Source organism: Solea solea, chromosome 7 (genome assembly GCF_958295425.1).
Source record: "Solea solea chromosome 7, fSolSol10.1, whole genome shotgun sequence".
Classification (NCBI taxonomy): Eukaryota; Metazoa; Chordata; class Actinopteri; order Pleuronectiformes; family Soleidae; genus Solea; species Solea solea.
The window spans coordinates 31,063,027-31,083,975 of NC_081140.1; the positions used below are offsets into that span (position 1 = coordinate 31,063,027).

The window sequence follows — 20,949 nt, forward strand, 5'->3', positions numbered from 1 at the left end:
GAATTCTGCTACATTATATACACTGTATCTTTAAAATAACAGTTCAAGATTATAAAGAAGTGACACATATTTAGCCCTAACTATAGTATGTGTGCCCCTGTCAGCAAATGAACCAGTTCAAGAACATCAGATGTGTTCCTGTGACCTCTGTGGTTTAGTGGCAGGAATTTTAAATACTACAAACAAGTATGTCGTATAAGTGAATGATTGCTTTAAAATTAAATGAAATAAAAGATTTTGGTGTTAGAATAGACCTTTGATATGTACTTAAGGGGCTTCCTTGCATGCATGTTTGAGGTGGAAGCTTACTTCACAAATGAAGAAGAATGACCCACATTATGTAACCCAGCAAAGAAGAAGGAGGAGACAGCAGGGAGAGTGGGAGAGTCTTTACATCCATTCTGATATGCAAAGGCCACACTGTCGTCCCCTGATGTGTGCATGTGTGTGTGAGTCGTTTTTTTTTACAAACTGCAGTCTCACATTCGGTTGTCACAGTTTTTACACCGGCCTGGTCAAGTCTACAATCCAAAGAAAATGTTCACTACCTTGAGGTTAGAAAATGACATTTGTAAACTGCTCACTCTCTCACAACAGAGACCACTGAGAAACATGTTTAGCTTGTGGGGACACAGGAGCGTCTTGGTTTCTAAGTGTGTTGCTTCTGTAAGGTGAAGAAGAGCGTGCAGGCAGGATGAAGCAGGTGCAGATGAGTGACAGGATAGCAGTGAAAGGGAAGGTACACGAGACGTTAGTGAGGCCTGCTATAATGTTTGGCTAGTGCAGAGGAGTGGTAGTTATTATGTTGAAGATGGAGCTGCTGGGCTGGAGGAAAAGAGGAAGACCACAGAGAAGGAGGAGGGAGAAACATGAGGAGGACACAAGGGAGAGGGCAAGATGGAGGCAGATGATCCGCTGTGGTCACAACCCTAAAGAGAGAAGCTGGGACGAAATGTAGGACTTCAGACAAAATGTGAAACACTGAAGTCAGAAAAGAACACATTTGGACTTCCTGATGTAAGCAGGTGGAGTGACAACATCTGTGTGCTACACTGACAAAAATCACCAATTTTCTCCATGGGAGAACTTCACGTTTGTTTCTCATGTCCCCGCAAACAACCGGTGCTGACTGACAAAAAAGCTGAATTGTCCCTTTAAGACATCCACATCCTCTATCTCAGGGGATTCCAGGACTAGTTGGGATCTACTACATGATCCCTGCTGCACGCTCACATCAGGGTCCAGTCTCCACACAGAGGAGTAACCTTCTGTAGTAACCTACAGGTTGTTGCCACAGATGAAGTCAAAATGCAATAAATGACATCACAGCTGATAACAAACACTCCATGGACCCAAAGCCTTTGCCTTAGGTGTTTATTCTCAAACTCCTCTCAGCCACTTCTGTTTTATCCTCCTCTGTCGTGTCTTTGCAGTCATGATTGCTCAATGTCGCCCTGACACTTAAGTGGCACATTGAAGGAAAGTCCAATTTCAACAGGCAGCCAGACAAGGACACGGGAATGAAATAACTCTTCTAAGTGTGTATGTGCCTGTGTTGGTGTTTGTCGAATATCAATCTGTTCTCACTGTTGTTTATCTGGGTATCTGCAGAATGTCTCATCGGTGTGTTCACATTATGGTTGTTACGTCTTTGACTTCCTTCACCAGTAAGAAAATGTAACGCGTGTTTGTGTCTGTGTGATGTCCATCTTTTATCCTGCCTCCACATTCTTGATAAAAGGAAAAGGAAGGAGGGAGGATCAATGTCTGGGTCACAAAACAACAGCAAAGAGAGCCCCGGTGTTTCCCTTTAATTCAAAGAACTCTAATATGATACATCTGAATGATTTAATGTGGAAGTTATGAACACTAATCAAAACTTTATGACTCAACGGATCCAATATGTGTATATGTGGAAACTATTGTGTTACTTTTAATCACAGAATAGAATAATATCACATGTTTTATATTAGCAAATCATTTGAATCTTATTTTTAAAGTCACACAAATATTTGTATTGTCCAATCAAAAGGTTTTAGCTCTACTAATGAATAAATAGAGCTTACAAATACAACAGCAACATGACACTCGGGAGGAATCAGACACAGGATCAGACACAGGTGAAACACATTAGGCGGGGGGAGACAATTAGAAGGGAAACAAGGAACAGAAAACCAAAAACTAAAAGTCCAAGGTTAAAGAAAATAGGAAGAACTGTCCCAACCAAAAGCACCTTTTCGACATTTGATGGAACAGTTTTTCCATTCAGTGCATATTTTGCTTTCGTCTGCCTTGTTTGTCTTCGCCTGTGTTTTATCGTTAATCTCTAAACACACGACAGAAGCTTGTCCTTCCTCGAATCTTTTTTTCACTGTTTGATGTCAGCGTAATTGTTTAACTGCTTAATTGCTAAAGAGAAGAAACGAGAATCCTTGCACCCATAAAGCAACTGAATGTCCTCTCATTAACAGACATGTATGTCCTCTGTGGTGTAGGAGAGAAAAGAGCATCGTGACCGGCAGATCATTAAAGGAGTGAGGACATGTGAGTCATCCTTCAAGGTTGACAGAGGATACAGACACACTATTGTACCAGTGTGCAGGACAGAACCTTCTCTAAAGGTTTAATAAGTCGTCATCATAGCAACTACTGAACAATGTTTGCATGTCTCATTGTTTCCCATTAATGATGCAGACCATGGCGACCCACCACAGTCACATCTGCCACAGTCTGATAATGAACTGAAACACATACCAGATTATTATCTGATTATTATTTTCATTGTCACGTGTTATTCTGCTGTTGTGTGTTCACACTATCATCAATAAAGAAGTGAATGTCCACACAGAGGACAGCTGTGCACCATTCCTCTTTCATGTGACCCGTCTCTCTGGCTCTGTGTGTAGGACTAAAATTGAATGGTGGTTAGGTGAAGGTTATTTATATGTAACATAAGCAGTTATTTGCTGTCTATAGTTATAAGTAGTAAAAAAAAGGCTTTGTTTAGCTGAAGACATGCACTAATGTGTGTGTGTGTGTGTCTGAGTAAGAAGAGGGCCTGGTGACGGTGATTTACACCAGAGACTGAATTTCTAGTTCAAACTAGTATTATGTATCAGAGAAGTTAGACAAATGCACAGAAGAACAAGGGACTGGGGAAAAGAGGAAACTATGACACAATCAAACCCATAAAGGGGAGAGAAAACAACAAAGGAGCAAAAAGAACGGAGAGAGAAATTTACATTGGTACATTGACTGAAGGGAAACAATGAAAGCAATGGGGGAAAGCAGAGAGAGGATGAAAAGACCTCCAGCCTCAGTGAGATTAGAGAGGAAGTGAGAGAGGAGGAGGAGGAGGTTAGAGGAAATGGGAAAAGGAAGTGTCGAACCATTTATTTTTCTCCCCTCTTTAATTCATCCTCTTCCTACTGTTATCAGAGATCAAGATCAGACACACACACACACACACACACACAGTCTAGTTTCCATGACTTCAGAGGACGTTACATTGACTTAGATTCCCTCACCCTAACCTCATATATTTGCACACTTCACCTGCAATAACCTTTCTTGTTTTCTGTTTTGTTCATTTGTATTTCAATGTTGCTGAGAGTCTCGGGAGGAAATTTTGTTATGCTTGCATAATGACAATAAAGAATCTTGAATCTTGAATCTTGAATATAGGCATACAACATAAAATGTAATCATTTACATTATGGGGACTTGGATTTTGTCCCCATAAGTTCTCATAATGTGTAACATTATCAGCGATACCTGGAAACACAACTCTCTCGTCCTGTGTCAATGTTACTGCTCACTGTGAGTCTCCAACCTTTGCTGATTGTAATTAAACTGCATTTGAGACATACGTCATTGATTTGCCATCTGTGTACCATTTATCACACTGGAGTCTGAATGTTATGATGTTTTTATTCCTTGAAGTGAGACGCATTAACTTTAAGAGGTAACCAATCTTTTGTCTGACAGATACAATAACCACCAAGACAGACGGGGGGACAACATCCTTCAGTGAAGACTTATCTGATTTGGTGAGACTAAGGTTTTTGGCCACAGTCTGGATTCCTCCAGATATCACACTTATAGTCACTGTATCCATGATTGTATGTATCTGTACTTTTCTTGTCTTGATCACATAAACTACAGATTTACACTAGTTTTGCCATTCACCCGGACCTACAGTATCCTGACATCTGCAACTTCCTGATCAACTTCCCTTCATCTTACTCCAGAGTGAAAAGCCTGGAGGGAAACAAATGGACGATATCTGGTTTCTGCACACCAGGTAAAGATAGGGTTGTTGTCACTGGACAGGTAAGTGTTGTACGTAACATTAGCATGAGCAATGGGCAGTGTAACGTAATAGTTGCTGTGTTACTGTTGTATGTCAGTCCGACTCCATTATTTACCCAGAATTAACCACAAAATCCTCACTAAGAGCACATTTCATAGCAGCGATTCACATCGTCTCTCTGGATCTGTGGGGATCCGATAAAATGCTATTCCATTAGCGTGTCTCTGACTGTTTTGGCATCTCAGGGCCCAATAATTATTCACCATATTCACGTTTATGACAAAAACTGCCGGCGAAGGGACAAGATTTCTGACATGCTGCCTGATTTACGTGCTGTCTACTGTTTACATCTATGGAATGAAGCACGTTGTTTCCTGTCAGAGGTGTTACCTCACCGTCCAGGGCTCTATCAGCTCATATAACCCTACATTATGATATCTGTCCAACACAAAATGCCCCAAAGGTAAACTTGACAGAGCGAGAGATGGTGTAAAGTTGTGTGAGAAGCACCACAGGATCACCAGTCATGGAGCAGTGACACTGGTGTGGTCAGGATTTCAATATATTGCCATTTAGATATTTCCCAATCATTGTGCATGTTCTTTATATTATGTGTATATCAATGTATATGACTGTAGGTAAGTATGAGTACTTCATCTTGGATTGTGAGCTGTGACTGTCAGTTTTACTTTGAGGCTGTTTAACATAATATTCTACAGCATGTGCACAACTATGGCAACTACACACACACACACACACACACACACACACACACACACACAGGCTCTGAGCCATTCTCAGAAAAGAAAGGATAAATATATTTTTGGAGATCTCTTTTTCCATTAGTTTTTGAGGAACTTTGATATTAATTAAAGTTATCAATGTATTCTTAATATTTTAAATATTATTAGTATAATTAATAATCTTTGAGCCAGTCACAGAGCTGGCATCCAGGATGGATGACCACTTCAGCCTGAAGTGTTGAGGAGCTGTTTAAGGAGATGCATTCTCTCCAGTGTGTGGAAGGTTTGGAAAGGTCTTGAGTGCCTTGGGGTCTTGGGTTTCTGTGCTTAACCCAGGCCTGTGGTGGATTTGCCTCCGTCCATGGTTCTATCATCTCTTATCCTTTGGGCGCAGGTTCAAATATGTCAGCGAAATTATTATGTGAATTCAAAATAAATGCAGAATAAATGGTAATAACTCATAATGATTATAATAATCTTTGATGTCAGGCTGTCTTTTAACAAAGAGTGCAGTGTGTCACTGTGAGGTACACTCATTGTGAACTGTTCTTCCTGGAATTTCTTATTCACAGAAAACAATGACTCTGACCTTGAGCTCAATGCAGTTTTTGGATAAGAGGCAGGAGGGAGCACTTAAGCAGAATCGATGCTGTTTCTCATATGTTGAGTCAGTTTCCTGAGCCCAGAACAAATACATTCATTATGAATGAGCTATTAAATCAACATTAAGACTCAATTAATTCATGTGTGAAAGGACTGGAGCCAGTTCTACAGCAGGGTTGTCCATTGTGGAAATAGCTCTGGGAAAAAAAGCATGCGATTGTCCAGTAAAAACATTAAGAATTCTCATATTGTCCAATTGCTGTATGCATATGGAAGTGCAGGTGAATAAAATGTAAATGCCATTGTTCTAATTCACCAAAGCTGTGTAATTCACTGCAGCAGCCCAATTACATATGATGCATTATGCAAGATACAGATGTCCAGATGCTGCTGGGAAAAGCAAGGGGGGGGGGGGGGGGGGGGGGGGGATGAGAGTCTGCAACTCATGCAAAAATGTCCATTAACTTTGTCCTGTGCACTAAAAGACACAAATTGCCCCTGCCTTAGTGCTGCTCAGCAACCACAGCTGAGAGTGCATGGCATTCAGGATATGTTGCTTCAGGATCAGTCAGCGGCAAACATCACAAACAGTAATGTGCTTTAAAGCTGCAGTGCGTAACTTTTGATGACTTGTCGTTGTTGTTCTGTTCTGCCTGTTTGGTCTTTGTGAGCAGAGATGATGTAACATTATTTGCTCTGTCAAACAATACGAGCAGACCTGACTGTGTATATTAATCCATACACTGTAGAACACAACATAACATAAACAGTTTTAGTGGTAAATGGTATATTAAAATAATATAAACCTCAACCTCTCTGAAATCTACTGACTCAAGTCAAATAGTCAAGCCCAGAGTTCAGACTAAACATGGTGAAGCATTTAGTTGTTATGATGTGGAACAAGTGGAACTGACATCAGCAACCTCTTTGTATTATTCTGCAGTCTTTTTTTGGTTTAATGTTTTTGTTCAAATTATACATTTTAATGTTTGCAAGTTGTAAATGTTTTTATGTAAAGCACATTGAGTACGTGTATGAAATGTGCTGTACAAATAAAGCTGTCTTGTCTATACAGTGCAGGGGCGGGCGAGGCAAGAAGCATTCATCAAAGTTTTTTGAGCCGTAGAATTGATTTTTCTTTTTGGTGTTTTCCTTCATACTCCTGGTCGCAGCTGTCTCACTTTACTGGCTAAATGTTGCTGCATCTGTTTTGACATGAAACAAATGACTTCCTGTGTGCTGCACACAGAGAGAGTCGTGTGGAGCTGATGTGTTCAATCAGCATTGTGTGAACTCATTTGACAATGTTATGGACATTTGTTTGTATTTAAAACAAGGGACTATCTATTGAACTAGTTTTACTGGAACATATAAAAACTCAAGACAAATTATAAATGGCAAGAAATGTGAAACAAAACAATTAAAGTCATAAAATTATGAATGATGAAAATGAAATAGATATACATTTATATATTTGGTGACTCACTGCCTACCCTGCACCTGAATGTGTGTGTGTGTGTGTGTGTGCGTGTGTGTGCAGGTACACACGTGTGATAAGTCAGGACAGACACACAGCTGAGCCCTCGCTGTCATAAACCAGACACTGTGGCTAATGTGAATAGACAGACGACCAAAGGAAAATGCATCTGTTCTTGTGTGTGTCTGACATTTCCACAGGAGCCTGTTGGTCAACAACAACTAGCCTTACAAAATATCCCCTGATCTGCGGCCATGGCATTTACTTCTCCTCTTTCATCCATCCTTTCATCGCTGCTGCCAAATAATGCTCACAGTGATAACTGCTCTTTCATCAGGGGAGAGTGTATCAGCTCTTTTGTGTGTGTGTGTGTGTGTGTGCGTGTGTGTGTGTGTGTGTGTGTGTGTGTGTGTTCGTTCACCATAATCTTGGGCTGAAAAGTCCTAATTTGAAAAAAAACAAAAAACATTGCAGACTTCAAAGACAGGATTATCGAGCGAGAGTTTAAGTCATCCTGCAAACCAATGACAGCTCTGTCTGCACTCTGTGTTCATATGCAGCACACTAACATACATGTGTTCTTTTTTAATGTCATTTATGAACAACTCCCCTTTCTTGTGTCACGCTTGCTTGGTTTGTCTTCACTTTTACACTCAAACCATCGTCAAATTAGTTTACACAGTGCTGATGATAAATCAGCTTCACATGAGTCTCTCTCTGTGTGTGTGTGTGTGTGTGTGTGTGTGTGTGTGTGTTGAGATCTTGTGTCAGGTTAGTAACATTCCAATGCTGCACACAAGGTGATGTTTAATGTCAAGACAGACGGAGGCAACAGCAACATTGTGCTTGTAAAGTGACACGACTGCAAACATGTTGGGACTTTGACTGAACAACGTTTCAGAGGTGAATTTTACTGCTTCTTGTCTCCGCCCACCACCATCGCTGCTGTATACACACACACTCACACACACACACACACTCACACACACACCTCAGTCAGGACTAGTGATGGGAATTCCGGCTCTTTGTGGAGAGCTCACTAAAAAGAGCAGGCTCTTTCGGCTCCCAAGTGGCTCCTCAGATTTTATTAAATGAATAACTAATGTAAAAAAACATCAAATATAACATATGTATAGTATTTATATGGCTTTATTAATAAACTTAACATTACTTATACATATGTTGTTTGTGGAGCCTGCTCGATATGTAATTTTTATTTTACAAAGTGTACACTCTGCCTTTCCGGAGTCTAACACTTTAAACACTTTTCCTGCTGTCACTCATCTTCGGTAAAATGGTCAAATCCTCTGGCTCTCGTCTCTCTCCCTCCTGTGTGCTGTGTGCGCTGCTGTGTGCGCTGCTGTGTGCGCTGCTGTGCGTGTGCTGCATGCGAGTGTCTGTAACGTCTGTAACGAGTGTTGTTGACTTGAGCTGATGTGTTGTAGTCACACAGACGCTGCCACAGCCACACATGTTGACCAAGGCGGCTTTGAAAGACAATAAAAAAAAAAAGAAATAAAAAAGAAAAATCGCTCTCGTTCGCGACCGCCCCATCACTAGTCAGGACTGATAGTATTGTTTGACAAAGCCAGTCTCAGATTAAAGATTCCTGGTCTCACAGAACAGTCTCAAAACGCCATCCTTGCATTTGCTTGTCTACAACAATATGCTATTTTGTGAAAACGATGACAGTATAGTCCCGCCTCTCCCTTGCGCTGGCACTGCCCCTCTCTGTGGCCCTGTGTTTGGAGATTATTTGGCAGTGTAGCTAACTACTGTCAATGAAAAGTAAGACTCTAGATGTCACTAGAACACGTCCTGTGCTCAGTGACTTCAGACACGGGGGTGAAGAGTAACAGTGAAACTGACTTGTAAAATCAGGGGTGTCAGTAAATACAGCTACATGAAGCGCACTCGTCGGGCAGAACTGAACATTTTCTGCTAAGAAAGGACTGAGTTATGCCAGAAAGTTGCAACTCACTATAGATTTGTCACTAGTTGCTTAAGAATTCAGATTTTTTTTTTTTCTTAAGATTCAGTGTTTAAAGTTTAGTTTAATTGTATTAATCCCCTTAGGGAAAGTATTCCTCTGCATTTGACCCATCCTAGAATTAGAGGAGCAGTGGGCTGCCACACTGAAGCTTGTCACAGATTTTTGAATCAGCTCAGAAAAGTGCACAGATGCACAGTAAAATGTCACATGCTTGAAGAAAACAGATACGAGCCAAACAACTTATCAGCTTTTACAAGATTAGCTGCCAATGAGCTGCTGCTGCCAGCATCCTCTTTACTGCTGTCGGTGGACGGCAGAGTCCAGCAGGTGAAGCAGGCTGCACACGGTTGCAGACGAAGCTCCTTGCTCGGTCTTTCATCGCCTGTGCTGTTCTCCACTTTGACAAATTACATCCACAGTTACCTCCAGTGCTGTTAATGCTGTTGTAAAATGGTGCAATCACTTGTCTTTGCATGACTGTGAGCCTTGTTAACGCCACCACGCCGTCTGATGTGCTAAAAGCCATGTTGGCAGTGTCACTCTGCTCTTAGTAAATTGCTGTTAAGCACACCAGCTAAACTTGACAGGCCAATTCTTCATGGAGGGAAGGAGAGAGAGAGGGAGAGAGGGAGAGAGAGAAAGGGAGAGGGGGAGAGAGAGAGAGAGAGAGAGAGAGAGGGGGAGAGAGAGGGAGAGAGGGAGAGAGGGAAAGGGTGTCTTAACCCACACACAGGTTCCTACAGCTATCCTTTCAAGGACTCTCATTACCTTCCATTAATTTGAACCTTATCTCTAACCTTAACCATAGCCAAACCCTAACTGAAAGACAATTAAAACCATATTCAGAACTTAACCAGTTCCTCAGAAATCAGGTTTCTGCCACATTAGGACCAGGTTTTCGGTCTCCATGAGGTCTAGTGGTCCTAACAAGGTCAGTGTTGGTCAGAAATGGTCCTAAAGAGGTAACAAATGGAAGAACACATGATGAAGGATGAAGGCTCACCTTGCCAGCCAGGTTTGCAGACAGGCTTGACATCAATGCTAACAGGGACACTGTGCAGCGCCCTCTTCTGGCCGCAGTCCCAAGCCGTTACCAGGATCTCGTACTGCTGCTGATGGTCATAGCTCAGCTTCTCTGTGTTTCTGATGTTACCTGATGGAGGAAAAAGAGTCAGTTAAGTTCAAATTTAACTAAAAAATTACTTTTCAAGGTTCATGTTTAGTTCCACTATTGTGTCTCATAAGGAAAAATACATTTAAGTAGAGTCTCAGAATGAGACTTTCCTACCTCAGACATGGGCCTGACTTAAAGACGCCGCTATCTTTAGCCAAGATGCACCAACAAGAGCATGTACAACTGCAACGACACTGTAGTTTCCTGACACACTGCAGTCTCAACATGTCACTAATACTTCTCACCATGTCACAAACTGGTCCTTGAGTATTTCAAAAGGTACAAGTCTCCAAAAATGTGCAAAAAAGAAATCTTAGTAGTAGTTTAGTTTTGTGTGGCCAGCTTTGTCTAAAGCTATCCTTCTTTATCATTAAAGGTTTATGTTGACAATATTTATTATATATTTATAGGATTGTATTAAATTAAATTAAATTAAGCTCGTAACTGGATTCCAGCTTCCAACAGTGTATGATGTACAATTAATGGTAAATGGTCAGTATTTCAGGTCTTTACACTACAGTGTACAGTGCTGACACAGTGTCTTGCCCAATTACATCGGCATATAGACAAGCGAACACTGACCTCCTCACTACAACATGCTGTGCTGAGACTGTTCTTGTTGCACATGATGAAGCATGACATGTTGCGAGGATCACTGAGACCCATGTTGCACATGTTTTTGTGAACACTTGCAGGTTACGAATGATTGAAGAGCATTCTGTGCAGTGGAGCAGCCCACAGCCTCCAACACACTGTTAGGTCAGGGGGATGACCAAGATCATTCTCCTCACTCTCTTCAGGAATTCATCTCCCAGAGTCAGAATGTTTTATATTTTTACACACACACACACACACACACACACGGTGACTTTAAGTGACTTTACACCAGACTCCTGGTAGTTGTTGGAGATTAACTCTCGTTTTTAGGATTGTTAAGAAGTTTTAACTGATCTACAGTTCGGCGCTGTTCAGCTTGATTTGTGTGTGGGACGTCTCTTCCTGTGACGGCAGTCTGACCAATCATCTCAGCACGCTTTTGGAACCTCGCTGGAGCAGGTATTAAAAATAGTACCTGGTACCATGTACTGTGCTGACCTTAAGCTCTACAACACGCAGCCTGAACACGTGTGCCTGTACCTGAAGGTAGACATTTGGAAAATGTTCCCTCACTTGTACAATATTGTGCTTGGAGATGCCAGAAATGTACCTTTTGACCATTAGAGAGGGTACAAAACATTTGTACCATTTTTACCCCAAGGGTACAGATGCACATATTTCTGTGTGCATGTAAAAAAGAAAATGTTTCTCAGAAAAGTTATTTACATTACCAAACTTACTACATGAATTAGATTGACTTCCACTCATTTGGACAACCTAACCAAAACCTTATCTCTATATAACCTTAACCATTGCCAAACCCTAACTGAACAGCAATTAAAACCATAGTCCAGAACTTAACCAGTTCCTCAAAAATAAATACCCAAGCCCTTGACCTGGTGGGGACTCAAACTGGCAACCTGCAGTTACAAGCCAAGTTTCCTTTGGCTGAAGGCTGCCTTTCTATCCATGCCAATAAATAGTCAAATGTACCATGTCTCCAATTATTGTTCTTATTTGTCTTAAAAAATATATTTCAGTTGGTGCATTTCTGTATTGTGTATATACCATATTGTGAAGGTAGGTATATATATATATATATATATATATATATATATATATATACCTTCACTATATATATGGTAAATAAATGTATTGTTTAAGTACCTTTGGTGATATTTAAGTACAAAAATTGACTAATGGGTAAAAAGTTGCGCCCACAACAAGCAGCACAACAAGATGTGTATCCTTTTAGGTACACATCAGTATTTCTATTTTTTGGGTTATTTTTAAAAGCACAGTTTATTCGACAAGTTAATTAATATGGATGCAGCAACTAATACAAACAATTGCTCTTGATTATTCTGATATGGTTGCTCAACTTTGTCCCTCTGATCCTAATTATTCCTTCATTCTCTGTCTAACAGATGCTAAGTGTTAGTTGCATAATCATCAACTGCAATAAATATGTGAACATTTAAGTTTAATTGAAATTCCCATCACTAAATTGCCCAGTTGAAGTGGAGCTTCAAGCAACATTATTGACTTTCGGGAAAGTGGCTGATTAACATGTAGAACATGTTTGACACCAGATACTCTGCACATCAACATGTTACTTTGTATAATTTTATTTTTTGTTTTTAGAAAATCAATCTCCACAGTCCTTTTCTGGGGAGTCTTTTTAGGTCTCTCAGTGTTAAATCAATTTCAGAGAGAAAGGTTTTGTAGAATTTGTAGCACCACTTAGGAGGAAAAGTCATGATTACAGTATTGTATTTACTGGATCACTGTCATGGCCTATTGAGAACTTAAATAAAGACCTTAAATAAAAAGCTAATGCTATTTCCTTATGGTGCTTTTACATTATACACTTTTACTCTACTCGACACGACTTCACTCAGTTTGATATCAGATGCGTCGTTTTCCATTACTTCAGAGGACCTAGTCAAAGTGAGCGGGATGGTCATACCATGGCTGTGACGTTGTTTTATATGCGACACAAATTTCTTTTTTCCGTTGTACTGAATCATTCGAATCAGTTAATTCAAAAGGTTTGTTCACCAAATTGCTTAGTGAACTGAACTGAACTGAAATACGACTGAACAGGTTGTTTCGGCAGTGCTGTCGCTAAATACACTAGACTCTTGTTAAATATTGAGATTTTTAGAAATTTCTTTGCTAAATGTTGGAGAATAAATGAATCTTTTTAACTGATCTACAGTTTGGCATTGTTGGGTTTGATCCTTCGTGCTCATGACTCTTCCAGTGACCACACTCTCTGACCACTCAAAGGGCCAAGTAGTGCCATATATTATAACGCCTATAATCGCCAAAAATTGGAAGTGGTAGTCTATGAATCTATAGTATACAATGTGATTTAGGCTTCTGAGAACCCGGCAAGTTTTTCAGTCTTCACTGATTTAGAGACTGACTTTTATATGGAGTCATAAATTGGCAGCGCAAGCTTTCACAGATAAACACTCATTTGTTTTTATTGTAGCCATAAGCGATGTTAAACAGACATGTTCCCATATTTTCTGCTGCTCTCAACTTTCACATCCACTCTTAATGGAGAGGTATTTCAGTCTGATCAATGGAAAAAAAGGTACTTGTCTTCACTTTATTGACTTAAATGAAAACAATTAGGTGAGAACAATATAAAGTTTGAAAGTTAGCCACCTTAAATTCCCTTCAGGCCTTTGCACATTAACACTGATGCAAATAAACAGCATGAAATTGCAAATAACCAGAGAAACATGTTGACGCATATGTATTATTCACATTGAGTGCATAGTTTAGCAGTACATTTTAAAGGGTAACTAAACCTCTTCTGAGGCTAAATCTGCCCTATGCTTGATTTTTTTGCACAAAATGCATCATTTCAATACTTGGATCAGCAAACAACGTTGCTAGATATGCATATACACTGGTTTACACCAGAGGAAAATGTGGTTTAGGGGTTTAGTTATGCTTTAAGGACCAGGAACAAACATGTGGAATCAGCTGATAACAATGATGAACCACTGCTCTTTAAAAAAAAGAAAACAAATACATGGAGACAGCCAAGACTGAAGGAGAGAGAACAGTAATCCTGAGGATGACTGCCAGACAGTTTGTAGACTTGAGGGAGATCTGGATAAATGTTTAAAAAAATGTGACGGGTGAGTAAATTGTATTTGGGACATACTGAAAAAATCCACACTATTTGTGAATTGCTTGATGTGTTGTGAGTGTTTTCTTCCATAGTAAGACAGTCTATCATTATGATATTAACGGTGATGCCATCATAATAATCACTGTTACAAATGACATCATGGCTGATATGACGGGTGGCCTCTATGTCTCAGAAGTGCTTTGATTAGCACTAAGATTTCTACAAATGGAGTCCATGTTCCCATTTAACCCCCGTCCCTTCCTAGTGTTAATTTAGAGAATTAAAGTCCCTCTCCAGCATGGTGGTATAGGTTCTAATTACTGTATGATAAAGGAGACTGTAATTCATCAACATATTCACTGTTCGTAGTTGAGTTGCAATGTGGGCACTGCAGTTGTTTTTGTGTATTTATTAATAATAAAACTAACCATAATGACTGGGTTAACAGCCTTTTTTGATTGGAAAGTTGTTGTAAAAAATCATGGAAAAAGTCAGCCTTTTATTTAATGTGGACAGAGGATGTGCTGGTCTACTGCTGCCTCATTTGGTCACTTTAACTCTGCAGTTTAAACATACTAATGGAGGCAGCAGTGGATCAACAACTACTGTTAAAATCATTGATTTTCTGTATGAGCTTTTTTATCAAAGCAGGTAACTGTTCCAAGAACTATGAATTAATGGTTTTGAGTAATTAGAAGTGTTGAGGCAGTTTATTTCATATTTCACCTGAGGACGCTGGCGCTTCCCCCTCAAGTCTCGAGCTAGACTGACTCACTGGGGCACGGATCTTACCGACTGCGACGACTTCTCTATCCATCCAGCGGTTGATAGCAAGTGTCAGCGAGCAGCTAACCGACCACGGCACCGTAAACCCTGCCTGGATCTCGTGTCCCCGTGCTTCTTCTTCTTCTTCTTCTTCTTCTCGGCGGCTAACAACAGACGTGGAGCGCACACGTCCGGCATAATGAACTTCTCCGTTGCTCAACTGACGAAGCTAAACAAGTGGTGATAAAAGAACTCGGACTCCTCCACAGAAGCTCCCGGTGAAAGTTTGTTTTCTCCCGTTGTGGTGACGCCACTCCCTCCGTGTGGTCAGCTGACGCGTCTCCCACGTCGTCAGAGCGCTGACACTTCGTGGATTAGAAGCAGGGGCCCGGAAGTGGCTGCAACAGCGCCACACATGGAGCCAGACAGAAAACGCGGGGTGGATTTCAGTCTACTCAAGCGAGTACAGGGACACATTACTCCCTCCAACACTAAAATCAAACTTTTCAATGTCCAATCCCTCCCTCCACTTGTGCCCTCGACCCCTTTCCTACTGCCTTAGTGAAAGCACAGGCAAAGACTGGCTATATACCATCTGCACTAAAAATAGCCATTATCAGGCCAATTCTCAAGAAACCCACCCTCGACCCCCACAGGCTCATATCACATCTGCCATTTCTCTCCAAAATCTTAGAGAAAGCTGTTGCCGGCCAGCTTCAGGATCACCTCCAACAAACTAATATTTTTGAAAAGTTTCAATCTGGCTTTCGCTTTGTCCACAGCACGGAGACAGCCTTGGTGAGAGTCATAAATGACCTGCTGACGACAGCCGATTCCGGTTCACCATCTCTCCTCATCCTCCTCAACCTGTCTGCAGCATTCGATGCGGTCGACCGTCAGATACGGCTGCAGCGTCTGCATGACTCTGTCGGCCATGGGAGGATCAAGGTCTCGCTCACATGCTGTTGGCTGCGGGGTTCCACAAGGATCGGTGCTCGGACCCATCCTGCTCCCCCTCGGCAAAGTCATCAGTCACTTCGACGACACTGACACTCACTCAACATCATCAGCAACATCACGCCTATCCATGCTCACTGTATGTCTGGAGGAGATAAGGACGTGGATGAGCCATAACTTTCTCCAGCTAAACACTTCAAAAACTGAAACCATCCTCATTGGTTCCCCTTTCCAGATCCGAAACTCCGCCATAAGCTGCATTACTTTCTCTGGCAAGGACATCCCTCTATCGCCAACAGTCACCAACCTTGGTGTCAGGTTTGACCCCTACCTAACCTTTGAGGCTCACATCAATCAGGAATATAGCCAGACTTCGTCACACTCTCACCTTAAGAGATGCTGAGAAGCTCGTCCACGCCTTTGTCTCCTCCAGACTGGATTACTGCAACCACTTCTCAGCGGGATTCCCAGCAAGAGCGTCCAAAAGTTACAACATATTCAAAACAGTGCCGCTGGGATCCTGCTGAGGGTGTGTAAACACGAACATTTCACACCTATTCTGCTCTCCCTTCACTGGCTTCCCATCCCCGCCCAGGTCGAATATAAAGTCTCCCTCCTCACATTCCAATGCATCCACGGTAACGCCCCCCAGTACCTTAAAGACCTTCTCACCCCCCAGACCTCAGCACGCTCGCTACACTCCACCAACACTTACAGACCTCTCCCCCCAGGACTAAAACCCGCACCCTTGGAGACCGAACCTTCTGATCCTGTGCTCCTCGACTGTGAGGGCCCCACAGACAACTGACAGCTTTAAAAAGGGTCTAAAATCCTTTAATCTGTAATTGTTTTTTGTTTTTACTACTGTCTAGAATATAAAGTGCGTTACAAATAAAATGTATTATTATTATATTTCAGACAGAGAAACAAAGCTCTAAAACACATTATATACAGTATTTCATGGCATTCAGTCATAAAAATGGCATGAATGAGAACAGGTGGGTTGCTGACTCAGAACAAATACATGTGCTTTTTTTTTTACATGGCAATAGACCCAATGGAATGAATTCAAAAACATTAATTTAGGCTAATATTCAAATCTAAACTCACATTTAAGAACTGTGTTGGTTTAAAAAAGCAACTTGAATATGACACTGGGTGTTACTGGTGTCTTAAAACTGGCTCTCTCTAAAGTACTTGTAATGTGCTCAATTCAAACAATTCAAGTTCCATTTTTAAAAAGTCCGATTTTTGAATGAATCTACAGGTCAGATAATAATACTGGGTCAGTTTCTGACCACTGCTGTAGGTCTGTTGGTTATTTGTTATAATGTGGTTTGAATATGATTGTGTGAGTAGGATGATTATGATTCATATTAGAACAGCATTGTACATTGTTGTTACGTCTTGTTTGGTTTCTTTAATGTGTTCTGTGAAAGAACTTTGTAAACTCAGTTTTTAAAAGGTGCAATATAAATAAGTTACTGTTATGATTATTATCATTATTGTTAGATTGACAAGCTAATGCCCCCACTGAGAGAATTTTAATTAAAATCTAGGGATACTGTGAAGATTTTGTATATGTTTTTATATAAATGGACTCAGTGTTTCCTCTGAGTTCTATTTTAGTTAAGTGTGTGTTTATTGCACATTAACATTAACCCAATAGTCTGAACCTACAAAAAGCTTTTTTAATGGGTGACAGAATGTGAGGACCAGCAAAAATGTCCTAATTTTCCCAAAATGTCCCCACTCCCTATGGATTATAAGTTTGTTGGTCCTCACAAAGATACCCATACAAGATCAGGCTGAAATATCAGCATCTTTAAAAACCCTGATCACAAACCTCCTTACAAACCTGGTAACAGAGCTGTGCCATGTTTTCATGCAACCATCATTTTAGAATGTGTTAGCTGAAGGAAATCCTCCTCCTGGCTCTGCAACATCACCACTTTAAAACAGGCATCATGTAAATGATGGCTTTCCCACTGCCTCTCAAGGAATTTCCTGTCCCATTGAAAGATAATAGACTGATAACATACAAGTCAAAGAAACCCTTCATAAATCTAGAATAATCACCGGTTTCTCCTCAGCACTGTAGCCGTTCATTCCTTTTAACACTGATTAGTGACCTATGTACCCTAAGTACCTATGTACCCTAAGGCATTTGCAAATGAGTTATATGAACGTCTGTTTAAGTTTCATAGCACAGAAACCACACCCGTCATGAACAACCTTCTCATGGCCTAAGATAATGGTTTGGTGAAGATTGTAAGTAATAATGCAACATTATTACCAGTAATGAAAGCAAAAGAGTAAAGGACTTAAACCATCCCAGTAGTCTGTTGTAGTCTCCACAATGGAATTTGAACAAAAGAAAAGAACAAATAAGTAATAATCTGCTATTGACAATAATTTAAGAAAGGGTCTTGACTACAGCTGGTAACTGTTGTGTCACATCACTGTTGATCATCTCATTCTCTGAAAATGTAGAAACTCAGTGTTTGGGTTTACTGTTGTGTATCTTTCCAAGGATCCACTCAGAGCACTTACACTTGCTCTCACAGCCATTCCCTCCTTTCCTCCCTCCAGCCTCTTCCTCTCTCTCTTAGGTGCTCTTGAGTTCAAGAGCTCTCAAAGCCTTTTCCTCAGTGGTCAATAGCTTAGTGAGACCCCTTCATTTACAAGGAGAGACCAGAGAACCCGCTCCAGCTCCACTCTCTCTCTCTCTCTCTCTCTCTCTCTGTACCCTGACCTCATGTCGTCAGCTCACAGCAGCAGTTAACAACACTTGGATGTCGACAAACAACAAGAAATGTTAACATCCATGTCTCCTACAATTTTGTGTCTTAAGAAAAAAACAAGTATATATTGATTTTGATTTTGACTGAATTGTTGACCAGTTGGCCACACGGTTGGTGTAGTGGTTAGCACTCTTGCCTTTGCAGCAAGAAGACCCGGGTTCGAGCCCCGGTTAGAACAAGGGCCTTTCTGCATGGAGTTTGCATGTTCTCCCCGTGTGTGCGTGGGTTCTCTCTGGGTTCTCCGGCTTCATCCCACAGTCCAAAAACATGCAATATGGGGATAGGTAAATTGAACACTCTAAATTGACCATAGGAGTGAGTGTGAGAGTGAATGGTTGTTTGTCTCTATCTCTGTGTGTGGCCCTGCGATGGACTGGCGAACTGTCCAGGGTGTACCCCGCCTATCGCCCGATGTAGCTGAGATTGGCACAGCACCCCCGCGACCCTGACTGACTGACTGATATATATATATATATATGTCCATTCATCATTCCTGATGTTCATAATCATGTCAGAAGTTGTGCTTCCAGCATAAATCAGTCAGAACGGTCAGCAGACCTCGGCTCATCTTTGATTGTTTGTGTGCTTAAAAGTGACACCAATCTATATTTATGTGCTGTTCAAGAACTAGGAAGCAACACGATAAAGTCAAGTGAATTTGAGAGACTGTGTGTGAGTGTTTTGTTTGTGTGTGAGTGTTTTGTTTGTGTGTGCACAGACTTCTGTGATCTGATTTCAGGAGACTGATGGCTCTCCGGGCAAGGCTTGACTTTGTCCTTGGAAAGAGCAAAGTACACCTTTTACCCGAGGGACACACATCTGTCGCACTATTAAGTTTTGTTACCAGATTGTATGTGTGTCTGCAGTATGAGAGTGTGTGAGTGTTTCTCCTTCAGCTGGAAAAATCACATCAGGAGATAGTTAGGATTTATAGAGCCTGAGTGTCGCTGTGTTACGACAGTGGAGGGTGGGTACACCAAACATTAAAAGAGGATACTGTTTACTTATTTCTACTCACCATTGCGGTCTATAGCAAAGGGCGTCGCACTTGTAGTTATCTGGTAGTTACAGATCTGGCTGTACTGTGGGGAGCAGTCCTGGTCAGTGGCCTCCACCTGCAGGATGCTGTCATAAATTTTTCCCTCCGTCACCGCTGCATGGTACTGGGGCTCTCGAAACACAGGTGCAAACTCATTCACGTCATTGACCTGGATATGCACCACCGCCCTGTAGAGTATAGGGGGAGACAAAGAGGAGTAAAGAGGATATTAGTGTACAAGTGTTTGTTGTCTGCATAGAGTGTTTTTCAAAATGTGCAAAAAAGTAAATAGAAATATCGGTATTGTTGGCTTTGAACAAAATATTACGACACCACACAGCTCCCCCACAACAAGGTCACCTGCTCAAATCCTCATACCAGACCGTCGGTGTGGTATGAGAACGATCTTAAGTGTTTTACAGGATGAGGATGATCATTACCCACCACAGGGCAATTTACAATTAACATAGGCATTCCCTTTTAACAAGTTCAGATATGTATATCTTAACGTATCAGGATGGACGTTGTCATGCTTATTAAAGATGGTAATTACTATGAGCAGGTAAAGTTCTATACAGAAAGGAAATTGTACTTTTTGAAAATGAAAAACATACCTAAATGTGTGCTATAAAAAAAGGTTATAAGACACTCTATACTGCACATTTGATTAGCCTCTGTATATATGTTTTAACATAGTAAAACAAGCTCTGTGTTCTAAGAGTTTAATCAAGAGATAATAACCCTATGAAATCATCAGGGTTAGCACAGACTGAGACTTACAGGTTTAAATCCTAGAAGCATCAAAAGTCAGGATATCATGGACTTTAATGCAGTCTAATGTCGTTCTTCATGCAAATATAATATGATGAGATTTTAAAACATCCATGATGTTGCTCACCACCTGCACATGAATAGAATTATCGAGGTGTTAAGCCCACATCACTAATCACACTGCCCCCTATCTTTATTAGTGGCTGCCGGGCAGAAAAAGAAAATGTAATTATGTTTCTCTGCTTTTGTTTTCCAATATAACATTTAGCTACCACTGCAAAAACAGAATAATAAGAGATTAAAACAAGAAGGAAGGAGGTTACATATGCATTTACTGTTTTGTGTTATCAAAGCTCTGCCTGAAATGGTTCACATAATACACTATATGTCATTAACAGTCTTTGTCCCAGAATCTAGTCAGGTGCATTACATGAAATGTGTCCAATAAAAAGTGCTCCCAGTGATGAATTGGCTTGGTAACTAATGGTCACACTGTGCTTTATGTTATACACTGTCTGACCCGACCCCATGGATTTCTATGATTGTGTCGCTGCGGCAAA

At 40.9% G+C, this 20,949-nt stretch overlaps 1 protein-coding gene across 3 annotated transcripts in view; it reads right to left on the bottom strand.

The window, feature by feature from the left end:
• Positions 1–20,949, bottom strand: part of LOC131463035 (calsyntenin-2-like) — a 338,191-nt gene that overhangs the window by 91,096 nt on the left and 226,146 nt on the right. For 2 of the 3 annotated variants that reach the window (XM_058634680.1, XM_058634679.1), the window contains 2 exons: positions 19,598–19,806; positions 10,132–10,281 (listed from right to left, as the gene is read on the bottom strand). In XM_058634680.1, coding sequence (XP_058490663.1) covers positions 10,132–10,281; positions 19,598–19,806 — 359 coding nt within the window. Of the gene's footprint in view, positions 1–10,131; positions 10,282–14,845; positions 15,085–19,597; positions 19,807–20,949 lie in introns of those variants that run through there. The other variant, XM_058634681.1, reaches the window with a different exon arrangement.